The sequence below is a fragment of the Triturus cristatus genome, chromosome 3_1 (genome assembly GCF_964204655.1).
Source record: "Triturus cristatus chromosome 3_1, aTriCri1.1, whole genome shotgun sequence".
In the NCBI taxonomy this organism is placed as follows: Eukaryota; Metazoa; Chordata; class Amphibia; order Caudata; family Salamandridae; genus Triturus; species Triturus cristatus.
Window position 1 is genome coordinate 6,288,059 of NC_140583.1, and position 25,368 is coordinate 6,313,426.

The 25,368-nt window shown below is 45.4% G+C and overlaps 1 protein-coding gene across 5 annotated transcripts in view; it reads right to left on the reverse strand.

Moving 5' to 3' along the window:
* The window catches only part of LOC146859581 (uncharacterized), a 437,747-nt gene that overhangs the window by 272,998 nt on the left and 139,381 nt on the right, over window positions 1–25,368 (reverse strand). For all 5 annotated transcript variants that reach the window (XR_014979314.1, XM_085646505.1, XM_085646504.1 and 2 more), the window contains exon 3: window positions 9,925–10,035. Coding sequence is in view for 4 of the 5 variants with exons in the window: in XM_085646505.1 (XP_085502631.1) it covers window positions 9,925–10,035 (111 nt within the window). In the remaining variant the exon portion in view is untranslated. The remainder of the gene's footprint in view (window positions 1–9,924; window positions 10,036–25,368) is intronic.

Consider the following 25,368-nt stretch of genomic DNA (forward strand, 5'->3'; position numbering starts at 1 on the left):
CTGGCTCACACCATCGCAGAATGTCCTCTCTCCCACAGCTCACACCATCGTAGATGGTTCTCTTTCTCGCAGCTCACATCATCGCAGATGGCTCTCTTTCTCGCAGCTCACACCATCGTAGATGGTCCTCTTTCTTGCAGCTCACACCATCGCAGATGGTTCTCTTTCTTGCAGCTCACACCATCGCAGATGGTTCTCTTTCTCGCAGCTCACACCATCGCAGATGGTTGTCTTTCTCGCAGCTCACACCATCGCAGAAGGTCCTCTTTCTTCACTGCAGGTTAAAGAGCTAAGGATCTTACACCATAGACCACTGGTGTTGATGCTCCAAAATGCACAATATACTGTAAGGCTTCATTGGCCTCTGCTAGTGGTTAGATGTCTAAGTCACATTCTAGTCCAACATGTTGTTCCTCAGAGCACCACTGCAGGCAGGGACCAACCATATGCATATCGGCCAAGAGTAATGACCAATGGGTCCCAATAACGCAAACATTCCAACCCTTGTTTCCTCCTCTGGGAGATGCATTAAATGTTTGGGTATGCCCAGACATGCTTCCTAACCTCTCAGCAGAACTGAAGGTGCATGTCATTGAGGAGTCCCAGCGAGGCTGAAACTGGTCTGGGGCTGCGTATCTTCCTGTTCAGAACGGGCCTGGGCTGGCACTTTGAGGCAGGCCAAGACCTCAGTTCATACAGTTGGTTCCTGTCTTTGGTGGCACACAAAGCAAACACGATGGACTGGAACAAGTCCAAGAATGGGTACCAGTGGCAGACACAAAATCAAACATTCTACACATCACTTGTTTGTCGCTCTCCGTGGTTTTACTGCTGTGATGGTTTTTCTTGGGTCGTGCATTGTTGGGTAATATCAAAGGTGACCCAACATGGTTTGCCAAGCCCATCGCTTGCAATACCCTCCCACACACCCTCCTCTTGCCATGTCAACAGGATCGGCCCTGATCTCGGACCCATCAACAGGACTTCATGTTTCCGGTGAGGGTTTTAGTGTGTGACAACATAAGGATGATGGAGGTGACACTGTCTTGATTTGCTCCAGTTAAACCAACTGGAGTAACAAGAGAATGATGAGTGAGAGAAAGGCCAGGCCTAGGGTCATGGTCATGCTGATCCGGAGAGCAGGGGCCGCCCTCCTCTGGATGGGCACGGGGATGAAACCTTCTAGATCTGGTGATCTGGAGAGCAGGGTGGCCCTCCTCTGGACGGGCACGGGCATGAAACCTTCTAGACCAGCTGATCTGGAGAGCAGGGGCCGCCCTCCTCTGGACTGCACGGGCATGAAACCTTCTAGACCAGCTGATCTGGAGAGCAGGGGCCGCCCTCCTCTGGACGGGCACGGGGATGAAACCTTCTAGATCTGGTGATCTGGAGAGCAGGGTGGCCCTCCTCTGGACGGGCACGGGCATGAAACCTTCTAGACCAGCTGATCTGGAGAGCAGGGGCCGCCCTCCTCTGGACTGCACGGGCATGAAACCTTCTAGACCAGCTGATCTGGAGAGCAGGGGCCGCCCTCCTCTGGACGGGCACGGGGATGAAACCTTCTAGATCAGCTGATCCGGAGAGCAGGGGCGGCCCTCCTCTGGACGGGAATGAAACCTTCTAGATCCGCTGATCTAGAGAGCAGGGGCCGCCCTCCTCTGGACTGCACGGGCATGAAACCTTCTAGACCAGCTGATCTGGAGAGCAGGGGCCGCCCTCCTCTGGACTGCACGGGCATGAAACCTTCTAGATCAGCTGATCTGGAGAGCAGGGGCGGCCCTCCTCTGGACTGCCCGGGATTGAGCGGATACCAACTGCAGACTATGCGGACGGTCACAAGAATCATTAGTACATATAGTATTTGTGTGTCCTAATTTGATTACTATTCAGAGTATTTTTTTAAAACCCCTTTTTTTTCAAACTGGGGTTAGATCCGCACGCCAGGCACTTGTTAAGTCCTTATCTGGTGAGTCGATTCCGCTGTTATGCCAGCTGATAAAACTTTACATGCAGCTGAAAAATGTTGGTATCGCCAGCTTGAGCTGTATTCAATTTGATACCTGGTAGAACAAAGAGTATATGCTATTAGGGTAATAATTAAGCAATGTAACTACTGAGTGTAAGAAACTGGCTCTATATATACTGCACAAAAGGGAGGTTTAGTGTGTATTGAGTCCAAGAGTCTCCAGAGGTTTGGCAGAGGCTAAAGTTAGATATCACCTTACTCTCTAAAGTGGTAGCTTGGTCGGGCAGTAAGGCAGTATCAGAGGACAGTGTAAAGCATTTGTTGTACACACTCAGTCAGCAACTGAACTCTAGGCCAATGGCTTTGTATAAAAAATATACTGTTGTTTTATTTCTAGAACCAAGCAAGCCTGGTACAGGTAAGCACAAAAATACTTTGCAGTAGTAAATTATTTCTGTGAACACAGTTCAAAGTAGCAGTAGAAATTATACTGCTTTTGGTTTACAGTTAAGGGAGCAGTTTGCAACACTTAGCAGGTATAGTACATTCAAATGAATGGGCTTTTTCAATAAATTGCAGGTAAGTTACTTTTACGATACTTTTTCTAACTCAGTGCTGGATGCCTAGATTCAGCACTGGGCCATTTCCTGAAAACAGTTGAGAAAATGCGTTTTTGTTATTCGTGCAATTTTTAAGGAATATTTTCAGATTTCAAAACTCCACACTTAGAAACTTTTTGGAGCAGTACATTGAAATGAATGGGCTTATACAATAAATTGCATGTAAGTAACTTTTACGATACTTTTTCTAACTCAGTGCTGGATGCCTAGATTGAGCACTGGGACATTTCCTGAAAACAGTTGAGAAAATGCGTTATGGTTATTGTTTTGATTTTGAAGGAATATTTCAAGTTTTCAAAACTCCACACTTAGTGGTTTTTTCGAAAGTAAATTGTCAATGTTATCTTATGGAAGAAAAACAGGTCATCGGTTTGCAGGTAAGTAAACGACTGTGGAAGTTAAGGTTCTGGGGTTAGACTCAGGGGTCCCCCAGGGTCAGTGATGCACTGTTGTTGCATCCTCAGCGGCACTAGGGCGGCCGGGTGCAGAGTGTTGAGGCCTAATGTTATCCAATGGGGGATAGGGGGTCTCCGGTTGGTGGCTGCTGGCCAGCAGGCCTCACGGCTGTAGCAGCAAAGCTCCTAGGGTTTAGGGGAAAACAAGTTGGCACCAAAAGTGCACCCTCCGCTGCACTGGGGCGGCCGGGTGCAGAGTGCTGTTTCGGTATCAGGTGCCCTGTGGTTTTTTATGGAAATCCTCTGGTTTGAAGAAAGGCTGAAGGCTCGGGGATGAAGATCTTTTGGGTGCGACCACCACTTCGAGGGGTAAGTTGGGATGTCGTGGGTTGGCTAGGCACCGCTGGATTGGGCACACAAGGCTGTGGGGCGTTGGGTTCAGGGGTGCCTTTTCGCCTCCGATTTTCTTATCACTCTGGTCACGATGGGGGGGTCTTCTGGTTTTAGGCTGCGGGCGTCGTCTGGAGGCTTGAAGCAGTTCAGGGGTCGTCGGATCTCGGGTCAGGATGGCCAGGAGGACCTCCTCGTGGTGTTGGTTCACTCGAGCTCGGGCCGCGGGCAGTGGGTGCAGAGTGTGCTGGATTTGAGGTTCCTGGCTGGCACCAGAAGCTGCAGTTTAAACAAGTCCGGTGTTCTCAGGAGATAGAGTCCTTGAAGTGAAGGCAGGAAGGTCCTACGGGGTTTCTGAGGTTGCTGGTTGCAGGACACACCGGGATTTTGCAGGAGCAGGTTCGAGGGGAGACAGGCCTGTAGGGCTGGTGCCAAGTCAGTGGGAGTCGTCCTCTTGTTAGCTCTGTACGGCTCTTCGGTCCTTCTTCTTATCTTCTTTTCTTGTGGTTTCTAGTCTGAGTAAGGAAGGTTCAGGGTGCCCTGTAAATACTAAATTTAGGGGGGTTACAGGTAGGTAAAGGGCAGGGACCAATGGGTCCCTTCCCTTGGTTGGGTACACCCCCTATTCTGCCACTCTCCTGTGGGAGCGGGGCAGGAGCCTGTCCCTGGTTGGCTGAGTTCCCCCATCCTCAAGATGGTGGGGACTCGAGGTTGTGCTTCACCTCGCCTCCCCCACCTGAGGGGTGGGGTTGGCAGAGGTGGGCACACCTCTTTTCCTCACTTGTTTTTCCAGCCGGTTCTCCCACCTAAAGTGGGGGGTAGAACCAGTGGGGACCAGTTGCTGGAAGCAGCAAATGGTCTGGAGAGGCCTTTGAAGCTTATCCTTCGTGAACCCTGCCCATCCTGGGGCAGGAGGCTTGGCACCTCGCCCCAGAATGAGCATTGTTTCAGGCCCCTGAGAGCAGCAAGCTGTCGACCCAGGGGTCCAGAAACATGTCTGGTGGTGGCAGCCTAGGCAGCCTCTCAGTCAGGACGCTGGTTGTTGGTTAGGTTCAGGGGGCATCTCTACTCTAAGATATGCCCTCTGTTGTGCATTTTACATTAAATCCTACACTGGCATCAGTGTGGGTTTAATGTGCTGAGAACTTTGATACCTAACTTCCCAGCCTTCAGTATAGCCATTATGGTGCTGTGGAGTTCGTAATGACAAACTCCCAGCACCATGTACTCTTAATGGCAGTGTTTTCAGCGGTTGTTGGGTGGACACGAGACGCACTGGGCCCACAGTGATTTTAGCGGCTGCTGGGTGGGCACGAGACGCACCGGGACCATAGTGTTTTCAGCGGTTGCTGGGTGGACACAAGACGCACCGGGCCCACAGTGATTTTAGCGGCTGCTGGGTGGGCGCGAGACGCACCGGGACCACAGTGTTTTCAGCGGCTGCTGGGTGGACACGAGACGCACCGGGCCCACAGTGATTTTAGCGGCTGCTGGGTGGGCACGAGACGCACCGGGACCACAGTGTTTTCAGCGGTTGCTGGGTAGACACGAGACGCACCGGGCCCACAGTGATTTTAGCGGCCGCTGGGTGGGCACGAGACGCACCGGGACCACAGTGTTTTCAGCGGCTGCTGGGTGGACACGAGACGCACCGGGCCCACAGTGATTTTTGCGGCTGCTGGGTGGGCACGAGACGCACCGGGCCCACAGTGATTTTAGCGGCTGCTGGGTGGGCACGTGACGCCCCAGGCCCACAGTCTTTTCAGTGGCTGTTGGGTGGACACGAGACGCACCGGGCCCACAGTGATTTTAGCGGCTGCTGGGTGGGCACGAGACGCACTGGGCCCACAGTGTTTTCAGTGGCTGCTGGGTGGGCACGAGACGCACCAGGCCCACAGTGATACCGCGGGTCGGGTTTTTCCTTTTAGAGCTGGTAACTCCAGCTATTGCCCTATCTTAGTATTGCAGCATTTGTAATGGGGGCCAGAAAAGTAACTTTTAGTCAAAACAAAACCCAAATCATCTCGAGTTACACTCAATACATGTAAAGTGTCACTCGCATATTCATTGTTGATAACCTCAAAACGTGACTGGATTTTCCTATTGGGATGGGGGAAGAGCCAAGTCCTGCGTGTGACATTAGAAGATATATAAATACTATTGTGAAGAAGGCGAGTGGACAGGCATAGGGCTCTGGTGCCGACCCATATCTGAATCATAATCTATGTATGTACACTACAGGGTGAAGCCTCGGGCACACTGGTGTGGCGCTTTCAAAAGCAACCACGCGGCACCTGCAGTGCCTGGAATCACAGTTAAAGTTACAGCGCTAGCAGGAGGGAGCGGGCAGTCTCTGTCCCTGGCACTCACACCCTCCTGCATTTTTCCCCTTTCCTTTAAAAAAAAAAAAAAAAAGTCTCCCAGCAGCGGTAACCTAAATAATTCAACCACGAGCCATTTCTGTATTGATCCACCAAAGTATATTTAGCCCTGACTCCTGGAATTTCTGCCTTACTTACTGGAAAACAGGCGGCTTCAATTCATTGTCTCCGAATCACTTCCCAAAAAAAAGTAGAAAAAAATTGTTCCTCTTTTTATTCTTTTTTTCATAGCCAGCGGATCAAATTCGCAGCATAGCCAGAAGGTAAAGCTATAGCTTCAACATCCCGCTCTCTCCTGTTTTGCTGGGGTTTTTTACTTGCTTCCTTTTAAGTGCTTTGTGGCGACAACAGGGGTATGAAGCGCTATGCAAATATTACGATAAAATACTCTTTAAGAGCGCAGGAGGCCAGGGAGGACGACGAATGATACAAGAATAGACTGCCTTATCTGTTTGTAAATTATGTTTAATGTATTTTACGAAGTAATTATTTGTACTTAAAAGCAATAAACTTTGGACTGAACAACTGAACTCATGTTTGTTTGCGATTAGATGGTTTGATGAGTCTGTTTCTAACAGGGGAATCCATCCATCCACCCACCCACCCACCCACCCACCCATCCATCCATCCATCCGTCTGTCTGTCTGTCTGTCTATCAGTTTGTCTGTCTGTCTGTGTATTTAGGTATCTATGTTAGCCATCTACTTATATCTTTTATTTAAGTAATTACTGTGAAAAGTGCCAAACCGCTTTGGCTTTCCTCCTGCACTGGTTATGAACAAGGTACCAACAGGAAACGCGCCTTTAGCTAAAGTCTGAGCTAAAAATGCCTCAAACGAAGAGCCCCTGAAAACAGACGGGAGGGTTGAAGGGGGCCTCTTAGTCCGGACAATACGAAGCTATAGAAGTGACCTAGTCTCGAAAGTGAATGCCGAGCAGGGTCTCGCGCACCGTCACCTTACACACTGCAGCAGTGCCAGCCCACCTCTGACCCACACTAGTCTCCTTGGTCTCCTTGGTCCGAAAACAGATATCACAAGTTATGACACACCGACTTCTTTCTGGGACTGACACATTGAGAAACAGGTATGGCAAAGCGCCAGAAACCGATACAGAATCCTACAGCCCTCGGTCACCCACTACCCCTTCAAAACATGTTGAGGTCAAAATGACGGTGTCTCTTTAAAGGGAAGTGGGGCTTTGTGTTTCTAGATGCAGTGTCCCGCGAAAGGTGGGTCGATTAGACAAGCAGCGGGGTCGTGTACAAAAAGCATACACTCCTTACTGTCTTTTGACATACAACTTTGGAACTGTATAAATATAATCCCCAAAAGATTTACATATCCTTTCAAATAAAAGAGAGGAGATAACAACGACACAGAGGAACGCGGGAACCCCAGCACCCTAAAAAAGAAGCATTCCAATACAAAATAGGAAAGGAGTGGGAGCAAAAGACTAAAAGAAGGAAATTATTTGATTTAATTGAACAAAAAAACATAACAACACAAAAAAACTCATCACCATTTCCAAGTGCGTGACAGCAGGTCCAGCTTCCAGCGCCCAATGGGAGCAAACGTCAGTTTCCGATTCTTCCGTCGAGAAGAGATAAGGTCGCAATTTCAAGACGCCGGGTGGGGGCAGTTTGTGTGATATGGGGCTGGCTTCCCTCCGCCGAAGAGACCACAGGTGGGGGGTGCAGTGCCAAGGTGGCGCAGGCAGAGCGCAGTCCCGACCTCTCTCCTCGGAAGGCAGAAAAGCAAAAACAAAAAAAACACGCCCGCTAGTGGTGTGCGCGCGCGCGTGCCACAGCGAGCCATATGTTTTCAATTATTGCGCCCGTGTCTGGGCACGATAATTGAAACCACATGGGCTTTGGTGCGCGTAACAGACACCAATAGGCCATGGGCGGAGCAATGCGCCCGCCTTTGGCCTATTGCGTGCTCTGTTTTAAAAAAACACGAACTCATAGCCCAATAACGGAAGCCAAAACTAAAAACACACGCACGAGCGTGTACAATTCCAGGGTCCGTTTCGGAACCCCGGACAAAAGGACTCTCACTGCGCGAGCAGTGCTCTGCACTGCATCGCTAGGCGCGAGACCTAAAAAGTGCATCAGTAGTCTGGCAAAAAGTGGGGGGGTTACTGCAACAGAAACCCACTTTCCTACACTGAGACGACCCTGGGACAGAATTAAGTGATGCACTTTATTATTGTCCTTGAGCTATGGAATTCATAATTATGGCACAGTGGCACTTTAACTCGCAATATGTGCAATATCTTGTTATAGTAATTATTGAGGTTTTTAAAAATAAAAACTGTTTCTTCAATGGAATTCCTATTTACTGCATGATCCAGATCCATATTTGATTTTATGACACATTTATGAATGCATTGGAACAATTGTTAATAATATTTGCAGCACAGAGTTGTCAGTTTTTATAAATTATGTGATTGTGAAGATGTTTTGATTGCAATGATTTTTATTAATTATGCAATAAAGAATTTACTGACTTACTCTGGGATGCAACGTCCTAAATCAGTTGATCTGGAGAGCAGGGCAACTCTACTCCGGACTGCACTGGGATGTAACCTTCTAGATCAGCTGATCTAGAGAGCAGGGCAACTCTACTCCGGACTGCACTGGGATGTAACCTTCTAGAGCAGCTGATCTAGAGAGCAGGGCAACTCTACTCTGGACTGCACTGGGATGTAACCTTCTAGATCAGCTGATCTAGAGAGCAGGGCAACTCTACTCTGGACTGCACTGGGATGTAACCTTCTAGATCAGCTGATCTAGAGAGCAGGGCAACTCTACTCTGGACTGCACTGGGATGTAACCTTCTAGATCAGCTGATCTAGAGAGCAGGGCAACTCTACTCTGGACTGCACTGGGATGTAACCTTCTAGATCAGCTGATCTAGAGAGCAGGGCAACTCTACTCTGGACTGCACTGGGATGTAACCTTCTAGATCAGCTGATCTAGAGAGCAGGGCAACTCTACTCTGGACTGCACTGGGATGTAACTTTCTAGATCAGCTGATCTAGAGAGCAGGGCAACTCTACTCTGGACTGCACTGGGATGTAACCTTCTAGATCAGCTGATCTAGAGAGCAGGGCAACTCTACTCTAGACTGCACTGGGATGTAACCTTCTAGATCAGCTGATCTAGAGAGCAGGGCAACTCTACTCCGGACTGCACTGGGATGTAACCTTCTACATCAGCTGATCTAGAGAGCAGGTCAACTCTACTCTGGACTGCACTGGGATGTAACCTTCTAGATCAGCTGATCTAGAGAGCAGGGCAACTCTACTCTGGACTGCACTGGGATGTAACCTTCTAGATCAGCTGATCTAGAGAGCAGGGCAACTCTACTCTGGACTGCACTGGGATGTAACCTTCTAGATCAGCTGATCTAGAGAGCAGGGCAACTCTACTCTGGACTGCACTGGGATGTAACCTTCTAGATCAGCTGATCTAGAGAGCAGGGCAACTCTACTCTGGACTGCACTGGGATGTAACCTTCTAGAGCAGCTGATCTAGAGAGCAGGGCAACTCTACTCTAGACTGCACTGGGATGTAACCTTCTAGATCAGCTGATCTAGAGAGCAGGGCAACTCTACTCTGGACTGCACTGGGATGTAACCTTCTAGAGCAGCTGATCTAGAGAGCAGGGCAACTCTACTCTGGACTGCACTGGGATGTAACCTTCTAGAGCAGCTGATCTAGAGAGCAGGGCAACTCTACTCTGGACTGGACTGGGATGTAACCTTCTAGATCAGCTGATCTAGAGAGCAGGGCAACTCTACTCTGGACTGGACTGGGATGTAACCTTCTAGATCAGCTGATTGTTGTATGCGTGATCCACAGTCTGCGACTGTTGCATGTTTCGTCCAGACTAAATGTAGTATGCATGATCCACAGACTGCATCACAAATGTTTTGCTTTGATCCATGCGAGGGTTCATTTTGATGTGTAATCTTGGGGGATCACCGGGCCATAGGTATTTATACTGCAGCCTACAAGAGGGCACAGGGATTAGGGTGCAGTCACTCATGCCGATAAGGCACGCAAGAGATTCATGCTTCAGATGCAGTTTGAAACAGTGTGGGTGACTGTGTGGGAGTCAGACTTAACCACTACTCAAATATCCAACTGAGCACCTCTCACTCACCTGGTGAAGGAGCACAGCTGCTTTGTGACTCCGAGTCCTGGCGCTCTGCACAGAAGAAGTCTTGCTTCTCTTTCGGTCTTAAAGCAAAGATAGATGAAGCAATCACAGGGCCTGCGATGGAAAGGAAAAATATGTGAATTATCCATTTTGAGCCCACTGTGCACTCACCAGAGACCTCAGAGAGGTTACATCACTATGCACTCACCAGAGACCTCAGAGAGGGGGTTACATCACTGTGCACTCACTAAAGCCCTTAGAGAGGGGGCTACATCACTGTGCACTCACCAGAGACCTCAGAGAGGGGGTTACATCACTGTGCACTCACTAAAGCCCTTAGAGAGGGGGCTACATCACTGCGCACTCACCAGAGACCTCAAAGAGGGGGTTACATCACTGTGCACTCACTAAAGCCCTTAGAGAGGGGGCTACATCACTGTGCACTCACTAAAGCCCTTAGAGGGGGTTACATCACTGTGCACTCACCAGAGACCTCATAGAGGGGGCTACGTCACTATGCATTTACTAAAGCCCTTAGAGAGGGGGCTACATCACTGTGCACTCACTAAAGCCCTTAGAGAGGGGGCTACATCACTGTGCACTCACTAAAGCCCTTAGAGAGGGGGCTACATCACTGTGCACTCACTAAAGCCCTTAGAGAGTTGGTTACATCACTGTGCACTCACTAAAGCACTTAGAGAGGGGGTTACATCACTGTGCACTCACCAGAGACCTCAGAGAGGGGGCTACATCACTGTGCACTCACCAGAGACCTCAGAGAGGGGGCTACATCACTGTGCACTCACTAAAGCCCTCAGAGAGGGGGGTTACATCGCTGTGCGTTCACTAAAGCCCTTAGAGAGGGGGTTACATCACTGTGCGTTCACTAAAGGCCTTAGAGAGGGGGCTACATCACTGTGCACTCACTAAAGCCCTTAGAGAGGGGGCTACACCACTGTGCACTCACTAAAGACCTTTGAGAGGGGGTTACATCACTGTGCATTCACTAAAGCCCTTAGAGAGGGGGCTACATCACTGTGCATTCACTAAAGACCTTAGAGAGAGGGCTACATCACTGTGCATTCACTAAAGCCCTTAGAGAGGGGGCTACATCACTGTGCACTCACTAAAGCCCTTAGAGAGTTGGTTACATCACTGTGCACTCACTAAAGCACTTAGAGAGGGGGTTACATCACTGTGCACTCACCAGAGACCTCAGAGAGGGGGCTACATCACTGTGCACTCACTAAAGCCCTCAGAGAGGGGGGTTACATCACTGTGCATTCACTAAAGCCCTTAGAGAGGGGGCTACATCACTGTGCACTCACTAAAGCCCTTAGAGAGTTGGTTACATCACTGTGCACTCACTAAAGCACTTAGAGAGGGGGTTACATCACTGTGCACTCACCAGAGACCTCAGAGAGGGGGCTACATCACTGTGCACTCACTAAAGCCCTCAGAGAGGGGGGTTACATCACTGTGCGTTCACTAAAGCCCTTAGAGAGGGGGTTACATCACTGTGCGTTCACTAAAGGCCTTAGAGAGGGGGCTACATCACTGTGCGTTCACTAAAGCCCTTAGAGAAGGGGCTACATCACTGTGCACTCACCAGAGACCTCAGAGAAGGGGCTACATCACTGTGCATTCACTAAAGCCCTTAGAGAGGGGGCTACATCACTGTGCACTCACTAAAGACCTTAGAGAGGGGGTTACATCACTGTGCATTCACTAAAGCCCTTAGAGAGGGGGCTACATCACTGTGCACTCACTAAAGACCTTAGAGAGGGGGTTACATCACTGTGCACTCACTAAAGCCCTTAGAGAGGGGGCTACATCACTGTGCACTCACTAAAGCCCTTAGAGAGGGGGCTACACCACTGTGCACTCACTAAAGACCTTTCAGAGGGGGTTACATCACTGTGCATTCACTAAAGCCCTTAGAGAGGGGGCTACATCACTGTGCATTCACTAAAGACCTTAGAGAGGGGGCTACATCACTGTGCATTCACTAAAGCCCTTAGAGAGGGGGCTACATCACTGTGCACTCACTAAAGCCCTTAGAGAGGGGGCTACATCACTGTGCACTCACCAGAGACCTCAGAGAGGGGGTTACATCACTGTGCACTCACCAGACACCTCAGTGAGGGGGTTACATCACTGTGCACTCACCAGAGACCTCACAGAGGGGATTACATCACTGGGCACTCACTAAAGCCCTTAGAGAGGGGGTTGCATCACTGTGCACTCACTGAAGCCCTTAGAGAGAGGGCTACATCACTGTGCATTCACTAAAGCCCTTAGAGAGGGGGTTACATCACTGTGCACTCACCAGAGACCTCAGAGAGGGGGCTACATCACTGTGCACTCACTAAAGCCCTTAGAGAGGGGGCTACATCACTGTGCACTCACCAGAGACCTCAGAGAGGGGGTTACATCACTGAGCACTCATTAAAGCCCTTAGAGAGGGGGCTACATCACTGTGGATTCACTAAAGCCCTTAGAGAGGGGGCTACATCACTGTGCATTCACTAAAGCCCTTAGAGAGGGGGTTACATCAATGTGCACTCACTAAAGCCCTTAGAGAGGGGGCTACATCACTGTGCATTTACTAAAGCCCTTAGAGAGGGGGCTACATCACTGTGCATTCACTAAAGCCCTTAGAGAGGGGGCTACATCACTGTGCAATCACTAAAGCCCTTAGAGAGGGGGCTATATCACTGTGCACTCACCAGAGACCTCGGAGAGGGGGTTACATCACTGTGCACTCACTAAAGCCCTTAGAGAGGGGGTTACATCACTGTGCACTCACTAAAGCCCTTAGAGAGGGGGTACATCACTGTGCATTCATTAAAGCCCTTAGAGAGGGGGCTACATCACGGTGCACTCACTAAAACCCTCAGAGAGGGGGGTTACATCACTGTGCGTTCACTAAAGCCCTTAGAGAGGGGGTTACATCACTGTGCGTTCACTAAAGGCCTTAGAGAGGGGGCTACATCACTGTGCGTTCACTAAAGCCCTTAGAGAAGGGGCTACATCACTGTGCACTCACCAGAGACCTCAGAGAAGGGGCTACATCGCTGTGCACTCACCAGAGACCTCAGAGAGGGGGTTACATCACTGTGCATTCACTAAAGCCCTTAGAGAGGGGGTTACATCACTGTGTGTTCACTAAAGACCTTAGAGAGGGGGCTACATCACTGTGCATTCACTAAAGCCCTTAGAGAGGGGGCTACATCACTGTGCACTCACTAAAGCCCTTAGAGAGGGGGCTACATCACTGTGCACTCACTAAAGCCCTTAGAGAGAGGGTTACATCACTGTGCACTCACCAGAGACCTCAGAGAGGGGGTTACATCACTGTGCACTCACCAGACACCTCAGTGAAGGGGTTACATCACTGTGCACTCACCAGAGACCTCAGAGAGGGGATTGCATCACTGGGCACTCACTAAAGCCCTTAGAGAGGGGGTTACATCACTGTGCACTCACTGAAGCCCTTAGAGAGAGGGCTACATCACTGTGCACTCACTAAATTCCTTAGAGAGGGGGTTACATCACTGTGCATTCACTAAAGACCTTAGAGAGGGGGCTACATCACTGTGCACTCACCAGAGACCTCAGAGAGGGGGTTACATCACTGAGCACTCATTAAAGCCCTTAGAGAGGAGGCTACATCACTGTGAATTCACTAAAGCCCTTGGAGAGGGGGCTACATCACTGTGCATTCACTAAAGCCCTTAGAGATGGGGTTACATCACTGTGCACTCACTAAAGCCCTTAAAGAGGGGGCTACATCACTGTGCATTTACTAAAGCCCTTAGAGAGGGGGCTACATCACTGTGCATTCACTAAAGCCCTTAGAGAGGGGGCTACATCACTGTGCAATCACTAAAGCCCTTAGAGAGGGGGCTACATCACTGTGCACTCACCAGAGACATCAGAGAGGGGGTTACATCACTGAGCACTCATTAAAGCCCTTAGAGAGGGGGCTACATCACTGTGCATTCACTAAAGCCCTTAGAGAGGGGGTTACATCACTGTGCATTCACTAAAGACCTTAGAGAGGGGGCTACATCACTGTGCACTCACCAGAGACCTCAGAGAGGGGGTTACATCACTGAGCACTCATTAAAGCCCTTAGAGAGGGGGCTACATCACTGTGCATTCACTAAAGCCCTTAGAGAGGGGGCTACATCACTGTGCATTCACTAAAGCCCTTAGAGAGGGGGCTACATCACTGTGCATTCACTAAAGCCCTTGGAGAGGGGGTTACATCACTGTGCACTCACTAAAGCCCTTAGAGAGGGGGCTACATCACTGTGCATTTACTAAAGCCCTTAGAGAGGGGGCTACATCACTGTGCACTCACTAAAGCCCTCAGAGAGGGGGTTACATCACTGTGCGTTTACTAAAGCCCTTAGAGAGGGGGTTACATCACTGTGCGTTCACTAAAGGCCTTAGAGAGGGGGCTACATCACTGTGCGTTCACTAAAGCCCTTAGAGAAGGGGCTACATCACTGTGCACTCACCAGAGACCTCAGAGAAGGGGCTACATCACTGTGCATTCACTAAAGCCCTTAGAGAGGGGGTTACATCACTGTGTGTTCACTAAAGACCTTAGAGAGGGGGCTACATCACTGTGCATTCACTAAAGCCCTTAGAGAGGGGGCTACATCACTGTGCACTCACTAAAGCCCTTAGAGAGGGGGCTACATCACTGTGCACTCACCAGAGACCTCAGAGAGGGGGTTACATCACTGAGCACTCATTAAAGCCCTTAGAGAGGGGGCTACATCACTTTGCACTCACCAGAGGCATCAGAGAAGGGGCTACTTATTTATTTGTATTTATTTGTAAAGTTTTATATAGCGCAAACAAGATCCCAAAGGATATCAGAGCGCTTTACAAAAAGGATGGAAGGAAGGTAATACATGCAATATCGACATTAAGAAGGAATAAAAGCAAGAATACTCACATAATTACAAGACGAATGGGTCAAAGGAGAGTAATACAAGGATAAGTTACTTACCTGTAATCCTAGTTCTCTTCCAGGGGCATACTCATCAAAGTCATAAGCACTGAATAGTCCCGCCCATGTGCGGGGACCCCGGAGCAATAACAAATTATATGCATATACCTATTACCTACTGGCGGTCGCCAGTAGGTAGTTATAGTTAGGACCACGTTTCCATAGGAAAACCTCAACATTCTATTTTGAATAACTTTGGCGCCGGTCGACGAATCCTCGCGAATTTCTCAAAATAGGTGGGGCGCTACGCTCCGCTCCTACCCTGAAAGTCTCGGGGGGATCCGTCAAGCGGGGGCTGAGATAAAAGGGGGGTCCCAAAACGCGTTTTTCCCATGCATTTTTCCATAGGACCTTTAGAACGACCTACAGCCCGAACGGCTGAACAGAATTACTAGAAATTTGGCAGAGAGGTAGTCCCTAGGTCAAGGAAGTGCCTTTTGTAGGTTTGGTGTAAATCTGTTCAGTAGATTCTGAGAAAATAGCCTTTAAATCAATATATATATCTGAGCCAGCTTACGGTACGCTTACCGTACGCTTACGGTAAGCGTACGGTGGCGTGCGCGAGCGCGATTCTGATTGGCTCTTAGATCTTAGTAAACATTCGAATCGGCCGAAACCAGGAAGCGGCGGCCGCCATTTTGTGTATTTCACTCTGAAAAAAAAGAGTGAAAACAAAGAAAGGGGGCAATGAGGAGAGTTACAGACCCCCTAACAATTGTAAGGGGGTCAAAGAAGGACAGAAAAGTACAAAAAAAACATTTATTGATTTTAAAAAAAATCACGGGGTACGCGTACGGTAAGCTCACGGTAAGCGTACGGTAAAAAAAATAAAAATAAATAAATGAAAATCAGATTTAAGAGTTTAGAAATTAGGGAGCTCTAAAAAGAGCTGTTGTGTTTATGGAGTCATTTTTTTAGTGGTACTTACAAGTAAGTACCGATGCAGAGTCTAAGGTTCAAGAGGAAGACTCTGTTCCCTTCATCATTGAAGTGCACACCATCTCCTCTATAAATGTCTTGCATGTCGTAACGCAAGTTGTTGTGGTAAATGGCACCCATACCATAGTCACGGAGGAAAGCAGAAACAGATTTGTTGACGTGCTTTCTTGCTTTGTCAATCTGTGGACAGAAATGATTGGACCAGTTCCATTTTTGCCTTTGGCATATGTTGGAAAACACAAAGGCAGTTTTAGGGAAAAGTGTAAACAGTTGTGCAAAGGTGTCCTTCATAAGCATTTCCAGACCTACCCCAGTCAAAGTGCCTAGGTCATTGCCACCACAGTGCACTATTATGAGGTCAGGGTGTTGGATTTGCATGAAGGATTTCACCAATGGCATCAATTGGTGCCACTTTAACCCTCTCTGACCAATCCATTTAATGTCTACATTTGGCAAAGCAAGGTCTCTCACCATATCTGTTTTCTCTGCAAACTTTTCACTCCAGAAGACATAGCTGTGCCCTACAATCCACACTGTGAACATCTTCAAAGGAGAACTGGATGCACTCAGGAGGTGTCTTTCAGTAGAATGGCAATATGAAAAGAAAGACAGTTTGGAAATGGAGGCATACATATTTTTTACAAAACAAAAAGAACTGATTGGCTGTTTCATACCATTCTAGAAAAAAAACTAGGCTGTATGTGAAAATTAATAGAAGCATGTTTTGTATTGGTACAAAAAAATGTGTAACCAAAGAACAGTACTATGGATTTGCAGTTAGGATTGAAAAGTCAAGCACTCTTGCTCTGTGGAATTGAAACATTGTGTGGCGAACTTCTGACCTAACTGCACACAGCAGTGTTCCATGAGCTGTTGCTATGGTAGCAGGCAGAAGTCAAGTTGGGGGAAGGGTACTAGGCAGAAGTCAAGTTGGGGGCAGGGTACTTTTGGAAAAGGGTTGGTTTTCAACCAATAGAAATGTGTCATTACATTTGAAAAAAAGGGGGAAGCACTGAGATTTGAAACTTACATGTATATGTGTGGAAAAATAGAGGGAAAGTTTGCCATTATCTGGTTCTGCTGAGAGGAGAGAGGTGTACAGAACAGAGATCCTGGCTCTGATAATCTGCTGTTTGAGTGACACATTTCTTTCACAACTAACTAAATTTAAAGGTGAGTTTACAGTTTGAGAGGGGATGTATGTGGTAACTTAAGAAATGAATAATAGAAATGGGAATTGTTTTTGTTGTAGTTACACATGGTGGATTCATAATGTGTCAGTCTGTAAAAGAGATTTTCACTTGGCCCGAAAAAAAAAGAGCAGTAAGTGTGCTTTCAAATTGGCAAAGAAATTTCGTTTTGGGACTAATGTGAAAACATGACTCTGTGTCCATAGAAGAATTATAGGCAGAAATGTATTGCGTCTTGCTCTGGTGATTTCACAGTTGCAGTAGATGGAAAAGAGGAGCGAATTTTTGGGGGAAGAAGCAGAGGGTTAGCACACACCCATGTGCTTGCCATGTATAGTCATGCACAGTAATTAGAAGCGAGTGGGGTTTTCAGGTTTAAGTCTGTAATGCAAATACATTCAGCATCACTAAGGCTGGTTGCCCCTGCTGGAGTGTAGGCAGTCACAGAGAATACACACGGTGGTGGTCTGAAAAAAAAACAGCTTGGACATGTGCATTTAAATAAATTTAAAAAAAAGGTTTCAGAATGTGTCAGTCTGTAAAAGTGATTTCAAAGTGTAAAAAGAGATTTTCACTTGGCCCAAAAAAAAAAGAGCAGTAAGTGTGCTTTCAAATTGGCAAAGAAATTTCGTTTTGGCAATAAAGTGAAAACATGACTCTGTGTGCATAGAAGAATTATAGGCAGAAATTTATTGCGTCTTGCTCTGGTGATTTCACAGTTGCAGTAGATGGAAAAGAGGAGCGAATTTTTGGGGGAAGAAGCAGAGGCTTAGCACACACCCATGTGCTTGCCATGTATAGTCATGCACAGTAATTAGAAGCGAGTGGGGTTTTCAGGTTTAAGTCTGTAATGCAAATACATTCAGCATCACTAAGGCTGGTTGCCCCTGCTGGAGTGTAGGCAGTCACAGAGAATACACACGGTGGTGGTCTGAAAAAAAAACAGCTTGGACATGTGCATTTAAATAAATTTAAAAAAAGGTTTCAGAATGTGTCAGTCTGTAAAAGTGATTTCAAAGTGTAAAAAGAGATTTTCACTTGGCCCGGAAAAAAAAGAGCAGTAAGTGTGCTTTCAAATTGGCAAAGAAATTTCGTTTTGGCACTAATGTGAAAACATGACTCTGTGTGCATAGAAGAATTATAGGCAGAAATTTATTGCGTCTTGCTCTGGTGATTTCACAGTTGCAGTAGATGGAAAAGAGGAGCGAATTTTTGGGGGAAGAAGCAGAGGCTTAGCACACACCCATGTGCTTGCCATGTATAGTCATGCACAGTAATTAGAAGCGAGTGGGGTTTTCAGGTTTAAGTCTGTAATGCAAATACATTCAGCATCACTAAGGCTGGTTGCCCCTGCTGGAGTGTAGGCAGCCACAGAGAATACACACGGTGGTGGTCTGAAAAAAAAACAGCTTGGACATGTGCATTTAAATAAATTTAAAAAAAAGGTTTCAGAATGTGTCAGTCTGTAAAAGTGATTTCAAAGTGTAAAAAGAGATTTTCACTTGGCCCGAAAAAAAAAGAGCAGTAAGTGTGCTTTCAAATTGGCAAAGAAATTTCGTTTTGGCACTAATGTGAAAACATGACTCTGTGTGCATAGAAGAATTATAGGCAGAAATTTATTGCGTCTTGCTCTGGTGATTTCACAGTTGCAGTAGATGGAAAAGAGGAGCGAATTTTTGGGGGAAGAAGCAGAGGCTTAGCACACACCCATGTGCTTGCCATGTATAGTCATGCACAGTAATTAGAAGCGAGTGGGGTTTTCAGGTTTAAGTCTGTAATGCAAATACATTCAGCATCACTAAGGCTGGTTGCCCCTGCTGGAGTGTAGGCAGCCACAGAGAATACACACGGTGGTGGTCTGAAAAAAAAACAGCTTGGACATGTGCATTTAAATAAATTTAAAAAAAAGGTTTCAGAATGTGTCAGTCTGTAAAAGTGATTTCAAAGTGTAAAAAGAGATTTTCACTTGGCCCGAAAAAAAAAGAGCAGTAAGTGTGCTTTCAAATTGGCAAAGAAATTTCGTTTTGGCACTAATGTGAAAACATGACTCTGTGTGCATAGAAGAATTATAGGCAGAAATTTATTGCGTCTTGCTCTGGTGATTTCACAGTTGCAGTAGATGGAAAAGAGGAGCGAATTTTTGGGGGAAGAAGCAGAGGCTTAGCACACACCCATGTGCTTGCCATGTATAGTCATGCACAGTAATTAGAAGCGAGTGGGGTTTTCAGGTTTAAGTCTGTAATGCAAATACATTCAGCATCACTAAGTCTGGTTGCCCCTGCTGGAGTGTAGGCAGTCACAGAGAATACACACGGTGGTGGTCTGAAAAAAAAACAGCTTGGACATGTGCATTTAAATAAATTTAAAAAAAAGGTTTCAGAATGTGTCAGTCTGTAAAAGTGATTTCAAAGTGTAAAAAGAGATTTTCACTTGGCCCGAAAAAAAAAGAGCAGTAAGTGTGCTTTCAAATTGGCAAAGAAATTTCGTTTTGGCACTAATGTGAAAACATGACTCTGTGTGCATAGAAGAATTATAGGCAGAAATTTATTGCGTCTTGCTCTGGTGATTTCACAGTTGCAGTAGATGGAAAAGAGGAGCGAATTTTTGGGGGAAGAAGCAGAGGCTTAGCACACACCCATGTGCTTGCCATGTATAGTCATGCACAGTAATTAGAAGCGAGTGGGGTTTTCAGGTTTAAGTCTGTAATGCAAATACATTCAGCATCACTAAGGCTGGTTGCCCCTGCTGGAGTGTAGGCAGTCACAGAGAATACACACGGTGGTGGTCTGAAAAAAAAACAGCTTGGACATGTGCATTTAAATAAATTTAAAAAAAAGGTTTCAGAATGTGTCAGTCTGTAAAAGTGATTTCAAAGTGTAAAAAGAGATTTTCACTTGGCCCGAAAAAAAAAGAGCAGTAAGTGTGCTTTCAAATTGGCAAAGAAATTTCGTTTTGGCACTAATGTGAAAACATGACTCTGTGTGCATAGAAGAATTATAGGCAGAAATTTATTGCGTCTTGCTCTGGTGATTTCACAGTTGCAGTAGATGGAAAAGAGGAGCGAATTTTTGGGGGAAGAAGCAGAGGCTTAGCACACACCCATGTGCTTGCCATGTATAGTCATGCACAGTAATTAGAAGCGAGTGGGGTTTTCAGGTTTAAGTCTGTAATGCAAATACATTCAGCATCACTAAGGCTGGTTGCCCCTGCTGGAGTGTAGGCAGTCACAGAGAATACACACGGTGGTGGTCTGAAAAAAAAACAGCTTGGACATGTGCATTTAAATAAATTTAAAAAAAAGGTTTCAGAATGTGTCAGTCTGTAAAAGTGATTTCAAAGTGTAAAAAGAGATTTTCACTTGGCCCGAAAAAAAAAGAGCAGTAAGTGTGCTTTCAAATTGGCAAAGAAATTTCGTTTTGGCACTAATGTGAAAACATGACTCTGTGTGCATAGAAGAATTATAGGCAGAAATTTATTGCGTCTTGCTCTGGTGATTTCACAGTTGCAGTAGATGGAAAAGAGGAGCGAATTTTTGGGGGAAGAAGCAGAGGCTTAGCACACACCCATGTGCTTGCCATGTATAGTCATGCACAGTAATTAGAAGCGAGTGGGGTTTTCAGGTTTAAGTCTGTAATGCAAATACATTCAGCATCACTAAGGCTGGTTGCCCCTGCTGGAGTGTAGGCAGTCACAGAGAATACACACGGTGGTGGTCTGAAAAAAAAACAGCTTGGACATGTGCATTTAAATAAATTTAAAAAAAAGGTTTCAGAATGTGTCAGTCTGTAAAAGTGATTTCAAAGTGTAAAAAGAGATTTTCACTTGGCCCAAAAAAAAAAGAGCAGTAAGTGTGCTTTCAAATTGGCAAAGAAATTTCGTTTTGGCACTAATGTGAAAACATGACTCTGTGTGCATAGAAGAATTATAGGCAGAAATTTATTGCGTCTTGCTCTGGTGATTTCACAGTTGCAGTAGATGGAAAAGAGGAGCGAATTTTTGGGGGAAGAAGCAGAGGCTTAGCACACACCCATGTGCTTGCCATGTATAGTCATGCACAGTAATTAGAAGCGAGTGGGGTTTTCAGGTTTAAGTCTGTAATGCAAATACATTCAGCATCACTAAGGCTGGTTGCCCCTGCTGGAGTGTAGGCAGTCACAGAGAATACACACGGTGGTGGTCTGAAAAAAAAACAGCTTGGACATGTGCATTTAAATAAATTTAAAAAAAAGGTTTCAGAATGTGTCAGTCTGTAAAAGTGATTTCAAAGTGTAAAAAGAGATTTTCACTTGGCCCGAAAAAAAAAGAGCAGTAAGTGTGCTTTCAAATTGGCAAAGAAATTTCGTTTTGGCACTAATGTGAAAACATGACTCTGTGTGCATAGAAGAATTATAGGCAGAAATTTATTGCGTCTTGCTCTGGTGATTTCACAGTTGCAGTAGATGGAAAAGAGGAGCGAATTTTTGGGGGAAGAAGCAGAGGCTTAGCACACACCCATGTGCTTGCCATGTATAGTCATGCACAGTAATTAGAAGCGAGTGGGGTTTTCAGGTTTAAGTCTGTAATGCAAATACATTCAGCATCACTAAGGCTGGTTGCCCCTGCTGGAGTGTAGGCAGTCACAGAGAATACACACGGTGGTGGTCTGAAAAAAAAACAGCTTGGACATGTGCATTTAAATAAATTTAAAAAAAGGTTTCAGAATGTGTCAGTCTGTAAAAGTGATTTCAAAGTGTAAAAAGAGATTTTCACTTGGCCCGAAAAAAAAAGAGCAGTAAGTGTGCTTTCAAATTGGCAAAGAAATTTCGTTTTGGCACTAATGTGAAAACATGACTCTGTGTGCATAGAAGAATTATAGGCAGAAATTTATTGCGTCTTGCTCTGGTGATTTCACAGTTGCAGTAGATGGAAAAGAGGAGCGAATTTTTGGGGGAAGAAGCAGAGGCTTAGCACACACCCATGTGCTTGCCATGTATAGTCATGCACAGTAATTAGAAGCGAGTGGGGTTTTCAGGTTTAAGTCTGTAATGCAAATACATTCAGCATCACTAAGGCTGGTTGCCCCTGCTGGAGTGTAGGCAGTCACAGAGAATACACACGGTGGTGGTCTGAAAAAAAAACAGCTTGGACATGTGCATTTAAATAAATTTTAAAAAAAGGTTTCAGAATGTGTCAGTCTGTAAAAGTGATTTCAAAGTGTAAAAAGAGATTTTCACTTGGCCCAAAAAAAAAGAGCAGTAAGTGTGCTTTCAAATTGGCAAAGAAATTTCGTTTTGGCAATAAAGTGAAAACATGACTCTGTGTGCATAGAAGAATTATAGGCAGAAATTTATTGCGTCTTGCTCTGGTGATTTCACAGTTGCAGTAGATGGAAAAGAGGAGCGAATTTTTGGGGGAAGAAGCAGAGGCTTAGCACACACCCATGTGCTTGCCATGTATAGTCATGCACAGTAATTAGAAGCGAGTGGGGTTTTCAGGTTTAAGTCTGTAATGCAAATACATTCAGCATCACTAAGGCTGGTTGCCCCTGCTGGAGTGTAGGCAGTCACAGAGAATACACACGGTGGTGGTCTGAAAAAAAAACAGCTTGGACATGTGCATTTAAATAAATTTTAAAAAAAGGTTTCAGAATGTGTCAGTCTGTAAAAGTGATTTCAAAGTGTAAAAAGAGATTTTCACTTGGCCCGAAAAAAAAAGAGCAGTAAGTGTGCTTTCAAATTGGCAAAGAAATTTCGTTTTGGCACTAATGTGAAAACATGACTCTGTGTGCATAGAAGAATTATAGGCAGAAATTTATTGCGTCTTGCTCTGGTGATTTCACAGTTGCAGTAGATGGAAAAGAGGAGCGAATTTTTGGGGGAAGAAGCAGAGGCTTAGCACACACCCATGTGCTTGCCATGTATAGTCATGCACAGTAATTAGAAGCGAGTGGGGTTTTCAGGTTTAAGTCTGTAATGCAAATACATTCAGCATCACTAAGGCTGGTTGCCCCTGCTGGAGTGTAGGCAGTCACAGAGAATACACACGGTGGTGGTCTGAAAAAAAACCAGCTTGGACATGTGCATTTAAATAAATTTAAAAAAAAGGTTTCAGAATGTGTCAGTCTGTAAAAGTGATTTCAAAGTGTAAAAAGAGATTTTCACTTGGCCCGAAAAAAAAAGAGCAGTAAGTGTGCTTTCAAATTGGCAAAGAAATTTCGTTTTGGCACTAATGTGAAAACATGACTCTGTGTGCATAGAAGAATTATAGGCAGAAATTTATTGCGTCTTGCTCTGGTGATTTCACAGTTGCAGTAGATGGAAAAGAGGAGCGAATTTTTGGGGGAAGAAGCAGAGGCTTAGCACACACCCATGTGCTTGCCATGTATAGTCATGCACAGTAATTAGAAGCGAGTGGGGTTTTCAGGTTTAAGTCTGTAATGCAAATACATTCAGCATCACTAAGGCTGGTTGCCCCTGCTGGAGTGTAGGCAGTCACAGAGAATACACACGGTGGTGGTCTGAAAAAAAAACAGCTTGGACATGTGCATTTAAATAAATTTTAAAAAAAGGTTTCAGAATGTGTCAGTCTGTAAAAGTGATTTCAAAGTGTAAAAAGAGATTTTCACTTGGCCCGAAAAAAAAAGAGCAGTAAGTGTGCTTTCAAATTGGCAAAGAAATTTCGTTTTGGCACTAATGTGAAAACATGACTCTGTGTGCATAGAAGAATTATAGGCAGAAATTTATTGCGTCTTGCTCTGGTGATTTCACAGTTGCAGTAGATGGAAAAGAGGAGCGAATTTTTGGGGGAAGAAGCAGAGGCTTAGCACACACCCATGTGCTTGCCATGTATAGTCATGCACAGTAATTAGAAGCGAGTGGGGTTTTCAGGTTTAAGTCTGTAATGCAAATACATTCAGCATCACTAAGGCTGGTTGCCCCTGCTGGAGTGTAGGCAGTCACAGAGAATACACACGGTGGTGATCTGAAAAAAAAAAAAAGCTTGGACATGTGCATTTAAATAAATTTTAAAAAAAGAGCAGTTTGTGTGCATTCAAAATGGCAAAGAAATTTCGTTTTGTGACTATTGTGAAAAGAAATGTAGTAATATATTTAAATACAATAAAGGATTTTTTTTTTAGTTTTTTTCAGGTATTGCTGAAGAACAGTGAACAAAATTTAAGATGCCTACAAAATCTCGAGTTCAAAAAACGCTAAAAAAAAAACTATATTTGAGGACAACTGGAGGACCAAAGTTAGTAGAAGATGCTGATGTTGGGAAAAAGAAAAAATCTTCTGGTAAGCAAAAAAAACAATTCCTAAACAAAATATTGAAAACAAACAAAAATGTACAAAATGTCTGTTCTCGGAAAAATGTAACAAAACCTACAGAACAGCAAAAAATTGAGGATTTAGTTAATGCAAATATACCTTCTGCAATTGAAAAGTTTAACATAAACAGAAAAACAGCATTTAAAGAGATACGTAGAAAAATGTTTCAGAGAAGAGTTATGTCCAATTTGATAAAGGATATAAAGAAATATAAGCAAAAGGCTAAATATTATAAGAGAAAAAAAGAAATTGAAGCCATTGCAGCAAAAGCATTAGAATTAAAAAGGAAACTATTCATATTAATTTTGAATAGGATGCGTACATTAGATAAAATGGTTAATGTACTGAAATCACAAAGCAAAAGAGTAGTGAACAGAACAAACTTTTGTAAAGTGTTTTTAGGAAAGTGGATGCATAGTTCAAGTAGTGAACCTTTTTTTAATGAAGAAAGCTATTTTCAAAGTAATAGTTTGCTGCATGCAGTTGACACCAGAGGTCGTTCATACGAAGTAAAAAATGGTTGCATAATGGAGAAGGAGATAATGGTTCCAAGAGATGAGGTACAAGTGATGGCAGATGAGGCAATGGGGAGACGTCCTAAAGCCCCAGTGTACACTTGGAATTGTAGTAGTATTTGCACTGTGCGTCAGGAATCTATTGACAGATTTCGAGAGTTTCTAAGAGAATATAGTAAAAAAAGTGTAAAACAAAAGATTAAGGTGCTTCAAAGTCTGGATCCATGCAGAGTGAGAGAGAATACTGGTTTGCAGGGTCATTCTCTTGCTTGTCTATCTAGAAAAGTGTGCAATAGTGTTTTCCATCATTTTAGGATGCTGGCTGTTCATCATACTGAAATGAGAAAGTTTGTGAGACGGTTGTATTTTGCCAAAAGTCCAGCAATAAAGTTAAATGAATTGAATAGGGCTCTGTTCCGAGGAACGGTATCAGATGTAGAGAAGGTTGTTGATGAAATTCAGTTTTG